Raw genomic sequence first — 6227 nt, forward strand, 5'->3', positions numbered from 1 at the left:
CTCATATGTGGGATCCGAACCGGGGCCCTCTGGCGTCCCAAGCCAGTTCTTAACCAACGCGCCACTCGGCTGGCCCATCAGGCTTTTTTTTGTTTGTTTCAAGACCCCCCACACACACACACACTTCTCTTGCTGAGACTGTTTTCCCAGTCTCTTCTATTCTCTCTACCTCCAGCCCACTGTCCACACCTCTAGAGTGGTCTTTCCCCTCCAAATCAGATCTTTTTTTCTTCCCTGTTTAAAAGCCTTCAATGATATCCTATGGCCTAAAGGAGCAAATCAAAACTCCTTAGCAAAAGTGCTTCTTGAGCTAGGCCATGCCCACCTCCCAACCTTATTTCCCTTGCCTCACCCCCTACCCCCCTTTTGGCCTCAAAGAATCCTTTGCAGTTCCCCAAATAGGTGGGTTGTTGCCCCCTCCCCAGGCCTTTGCTCCTGATTTCCTTCTGACTACGACTTTGTCAGCCAGCTATCCCCTGCACTTAGTGTACATCAATCATATTGCAAGACACCTCCCCTTTTAGGAAGTGTTCTCTGACTTCCTCAATTGTGTTTCCCTGTATCCCCGTCACCCTTCCAGCCTGTATATTGACACTTTGCAGAGTTCCTTGGTTTATAGCTCTCTTTGCCACCAGGTAATGTCCTCCTTGAAACCACAGCCAGTGTCTGATTTACCTCTGTAACCCCAGTGTCCATCACAGAGCTGACCCAGGTTTATTGACTGCCTGGTGCCCTGGGAACTGGCCCAGCTTGGTTGCTGTCTTCCCAATTTCCTCAGCCCAAAGGATTCTGATCTAGGTATCAGTTTCATTCTGTCTCCATGCACAAGTAGGGATTGATGGGACTGCCCATCTCCTTCCTAGAGGCCTTTCCTCTAGTCCAGCTCTGTGGCTGGACCAGGCAGGAATGAGGGGAAGAAGGAGAAAGGAAAACAGTGGGTGTCCATTGCCCCAGAAGTCCCAAAGGTTGGAAAATTTCGGGGCATTTGTCATCCCAGGGGCTCCCTGACAGGCAGGGATGCCTTCATCTCCTCACCATGGGTCCCACACGCACAGAGGCCTCCATCGGCCCTGCTGGATCTCACTCTCCAGCCTGGCATCCTGGGGGAGCCAGAGCACAGGGGCTCGAAATGAGTGAGACCGGGGGAGGGGCGCTCCCGGCCCTTGTCCTCGCAGGGTCCTCGTCGGACCAGAGGGGAGACGCTCCCATTCACCCTGACTCCTTCCCGTTCCTCCAGTCCACATTTCCATTCTGCATTCCTCTCTGCTTCTCTTCTGCACCACCCCCGTCCTCTTCCCGCTTTCTCCTTTTCTTTCCGTTTCGTCTCCCCAGTCGCAGGCCTGGGCAGCCCAGTGCGGGGGGCCTGGCCCCTAGAACTAGCAGAATCTGTGTTGCGCCTCTCTGTCGCCGCGGGGAGGAGGTTCAGGAAATGCGCCCTCCGCTGGCACCCGGTCGCGGTTCTCGCTGCGTTACTTTTTTCTCGCAGCTTTTGCTGGGCGCCCCGGCCTGGGCGCTGGGGACTTGCAGCGGGTGGGGGAAGTTGTCCGAGGCCCTGCAAAAGAGGGAGCTTTGGTGTGTGTGGGGTTCCTAGCTGCCGGGATGCTGGTGTGTGTGGGGGGTCTGTGCTAAGGTGGCCGAAGCCTTCCCTCCGGCTCCCCGCCTGTCTTAGCTCCCGGGCAGGAAGTCCCAGGTACCCAATTGGCTCCCAAGAGAGAGCTTCGCGCCTTCTATCTTCCCATCCCCTCCCCAGCCACGGATCCAGAATGACACCCCCCCCACACACACACACAAACACCATTCCTTACAGGTGCAGATACTCCTGTGCGCCCCGCGCCCTGGAACTTCAACTCGGAGTCCGGTTCTGCGCGCGACCCAGCCTACAGCCCCCAGCGCACAGGCTGCGCTCCCGCCGAGGCCTCCCGGTCTGCGGCCCTTATGCACGAGCCCTGGCCGCCGCGGGGCGCGCTTTCACTGCTGAGCCTCGCAGGGGAGTTTTTGTAGATAAACAAAGCGTTTGCTCTTTTGGTTTTCTTTTATTTTCTTTATTCTTTTGTCTCCTCCTTAATCTCCCTCTTCGCTCTTCTTTCTTCTCTAACTTCCCTATCCCCTCCTCATTTTCCCTTTCTTTTCGTTCCCTTTTCTTTCCCACTCTCTCTCTGCCTCTCTTCTGTCCATCATTTTCTGTATCTCCTTCTATTTTGGCCCCTTCTCTGCCTCTGGGTCCCTCTTTTTCTTTGGGTCTCCCTTCCAGGACCCTTCGTTGTCCCGTTGTGCCATCTCCCTACATCATTTTTCCTGACTCCGCCGCCTCTTTCTCACTTTTTCGTTCTCCCGGCGGCCCCAGTCTGGCGGGCTCAGTCCGGCTCTCCCGCCGCCTCCGCCGCTGCAGTGATTTATTCGCCTCACCCGGCAGAATCAGGTGCTGAACCGAGCCCCGGAACAGATTTCTCCCAGGAAGGGTTTTGTGAACTAAACGATGCTAATTATAGGGTGAGGGAAGCGCTGCGCCAGGAGGGGAGGCACGCCGGGCCCGGCCCAGCGCGCGGGTCGAGGGGAGAGGTCCGGGCCGTGCCTCCCCTGAACCTCTCGTCCCGGCTTTCGCTTTTCCCTGGGAACTTTCCCGTCTGAGTTAACTATTAACCGCTGGCGAGAGGCAATTTTCTTCGGAATTTCAGCGATTTCCTTTTCGCTGTGGAGGCAGATTAACATGCAAATTGTGAGATGCTCGGCTTGAGTCTGCGCGCGGGCTAGGATGCCTCTGCCCCTCCAAACAGTGTCCTTCGCGACGGCGGAAAACTACAGCACCGCCCCCACCCCAGTGCGGGCGCAGGAAGCCGTGACGAAGCCAATGCCCGGAGCGAAGGTGGAAAAAGCCCAACGCTCGTGCTTGGGGGAGGGGTTGAGGGGAGCCTAACCCGGGTCAGTCTGGGGGACCTCAGACTCGCGGCCGGGCACGGCCACCGAGGAGCCTGCGACCAATACAGCCTGGTCTCTAATCGGAGACCCGCGCTCGGGGACGCTCGTGGAGGAGTTGGCAAACTCGGGGGAAAGTCTTTTCCGCCTGCAGAATCCCCCAGACTGTTCCTCATTTCCTCCTTCTTCGCCGCTGCCGAACACCCCCAAAACATAAGTACACACACCCTGCTCTGGCTTGTGATCGCTGTAAACTTTGTCAAACTTCAGCCACAGGGCACAAAGTCCTCACCTTTTCCTCCTTCCCTCTCTTGCCTGCCCTCTCTTCCAGGAGCAAGACCTGAGGGGGTCCTCGGCCCCGAACCTGGGCCCTCAGGGGACAGTTTCCGAAGGTCCAGGCCTCGCCTTGCTGGGACGTTAGCTTTCGGCAGTCCACCAGGCTGCCGGTCACCCAAAGCGTTCCACCGCGGAAGGCGCTAATGGTTGCAGCGGCGTGGCTTGGCAGGGCCCTGGCCGACAGCCCTGCTGCTGCCCCGGCCAGGCCTTCCCAGGGCGCCCACCACGGCCCCTCACTATTGCGTGGGGCCGTGCTGGGCTCAAGCCCCAGTTCAGGGCTGCCATCCCTTCGCACAGCCGACCTCTATGCGTTCTCATTTTTTCTAGCTTATTTCCCCGAGTCCTCGTCCGGGGTTAGCTCTCTCCCTGCTCGCTTCTCCGGCTCTGTCTCTGGCGGGGCTGCTTCTGTCTCTCTGTGTCTCTCTTTGTCTCTCAGTCTCTGTCTCTCTTGTTTGTTTCAACGCGCGGACACTGATTGCGCCTTATGAAGTTCTAACTGGTTTTGTGTCAGGAAGATCTTTCTCGCTGCTACCCAGCCTGGCGTGACGGATTAAACATCAACTAGTTAAATAAAAATTAATATCAACTGCCTCCTAACTTCTAATGTCATGTTGTTTATAACTAATGAACTGATTAGGGGATAAACACATCATGGAGACATTCGGTTCTCCTGCCTGGGCTCCACCGCCGCCCAGTGCCCACTCCCCAGCAAGGCCTGCCCCGCTGCCAGGTGGGGGGTAAGGTGGGGGCTGGAGGCTGCCAGCTCCCTGGGGCTTACTCCTCTGCCTGCCTTGGTCTATTTCCCTCTCTTTCTTTCTCTTTCCCCTCCTCTATACATTTCCTTTTCTCACTCTCTTTTTCCCTTCTTTCCNTCCTGCGCACGTTCCGCACCCCTCACCCCTACCCTTAATCGGGCCGGCCGTCCAACATCTCGGCCTGGCCCGAGCACCGGCGCCACCGAGCGTCCGGCTCTGCACCGAAGGACTCAGAGGAGCGGCAGGGGCCGGAGGAAGCCAACCCTTCCAGCTCCCAGCTCCCACAGGTGTTGAGGAGCGCCCCCAAACACCACCCCTCCAGCCTGTGAAGACATATATAGGGGGTCCCTATTTTGTGCCAGGCGCGGTACTGGGCCCTCTAATTCTCTCATTTCCCCATACAGACGGGATGAGCTTCCCACTTCTCAGATGAGGAAACTAAGATTTAGAGAGTAACTTGTCCTTGGGAGGGAATATATTTACCTCAGAGATGCTACAGGCAGCACTGCCTTTCCCATACACCTTTCCTTGAAGTGAGGAAGGAGGCAGTAAGAGAGAAAGCTCCTCTCTCTAATTTACATCCATCCAGTCACCTTCATCCTAGTGTCTTGTCTGAATGATCTGGCGTGTTGCCTAACACCCTGTCCATCTTGAAGGAAGATTTTCAAAAGGCTAGGCTGCAAACCAGGAAAGCATGCACCTAAAAGAAGTCCACAAATGTTTTTGCTCCATGGTACTTGCTATAGTGACAATTTTGAAGAACTCCAGGACGTTTAGAAGAGGCCATTTTTGTGTAGAATTGGTTAGATTCCAGTCAAAATGAAACCCCTCTAAATATAGGCCCAGACCCCTCTGCCCCATACACACATATTCATTCCTGCACTATCTACCTGCATGGGTTAAAAGAAGGCATTGACAGTCTCCACAGACTTGGATCATTCCAGAACTTCTTCAACTTCTGTCTTGTTGCAAAGATAACTCCTGCCCAAAGTGCGGAAAGACCTCTGTGGGCCTAGAGAAAGGGTGACTATAGGATGGTTCCATCATATAGGGGGTGGGCAGCTCTCTGGTCACAGTGAGGTCAATTCTGAGGACAGCCACAGTGCCTGTTGTGTGAATCCCCAGGAGCCAGAAGAGAGAATGGCCTCATCACTAGGATCCTCTGTGCTCCTCTGTAGTCCTCAGGATGCCTTGGCCCAGCTCATGTGGCTCTGTATGGAATAACTCAGGTCAGGCCCATGTGTGGAGCATTAGAGCCAGTCCAGGAAATAATTGTCCGTGGCTGGTGTTGAGGATTCAGGCTCCACCCAAGCCTGATCAAATGCTGAGCCCAGCTGGGATGAGGCATGGAGGTGATCCCTCATCCCACTCCATATTGAGAGGCTGCAGGCCTGGAAGCTGGAAAAGCCTGAGGCCCATGGAGAGAGACAAGGCCTGGCTGGGAAAAATCAGTCTCCCAGTACAAAAGACAGCTCTTAGGGTGGGGCTCTAAACTCCCTGCAGGGCCAGGTGAGGGCTGGTGGCCCTGCAGTCTAACAGACTTGGCTGGCTGATCAAGGGAGCCAGCTCTGAGTTCCCAGATTCAGTGGCCCTAGGCAGAGAAAAGAGCATAGAGGTGGTGAAAAGGGGTTGGGGTGAGGATCTGAGACGGAGTGGGGGAGGAGGGCTCCTGGGTTTCACCAGGATGCCCTAAGGAGTCCTCTCAGACCCTCTTAATCTCAGAGCCACGGTCAGTCTCTTCTCCCTCTGACTGCCCTTTGGGCATGAGGAATATATAGTATAGCATGTGCTTAAGAGTGTAGGTTATGAGGGCAGTATCTGGGTACAGATCCTACCTTTGCCACCTACTGGCTATGTGATTATAGACAAGTTACTAAAACCCTCTATGCCTCAGTTTCCTTATCTTGATTTCTCCAAAGTATCCCTCTATTACTGCTCTTTATTCCCCTGATATCCCATTCCTGCATAGGAAACAATGCTCAATCAGTGTATGCAGAGGTCTGGGCCTGGGGTGGGCATGGAAAATGAACTGATGTGGTAAAATATCTATGTGTCAGGGGTTAATCTACCCTTTAATAGCACTCAACAATTCCATAAGGCAGATATTCTTTGTCCCCATTTTATAGATGAAGAAACTTAGGCACAGTGGGTTCAAGGGATGTGCCCAAAGTCCCATATAAGCAATATGTTTTAGGTCTGAAAAAGGTGGTGTCTACCTCAGGA

The 6227-nt window shown here is 54.8% G+C and overlaps 1 protein-coding gene across 1 annotated transcript in view; it reads right to left on the reverse strand.

The window, feature by feature from the left end:
* Window positions 1-60: 60 nt before the first annotated feature.
* LOC109379710 (uncharacterized) overlaps window positions 61-6227 on the reverse strand; it is an 18634-nt gene continuing 12467 nt past the window's right edge. The window contains exon 2 of the mRNA XM_019636543.1: window positions 61-1552. Within this exon, the coding sequence (XP_019492088.1) occupies window positions 989-1552 (564 nt within the window). The 3' untranslated portion in view covers window positions 61-988. The remainder of the gene's footprint in view (window positions 1553-6227) is intronic.

Source organism: Hipposideros armiger, unplaced genomic scaffold (assembly GCF_001890085.2).
Source record: "Hipposideros armiger isolate ML-2016 unplaced genomic scaffold, ASM189008v1 scaffold_28, whole genome shotgun sequence".
In the NCBI taxonomy this organism is placed as follows: Eukaryota; Metazoa; Chordata; class Mammalia; order Chiroptera; family Hipposideridae; genus Hipposideros; species Hipposideros armiger.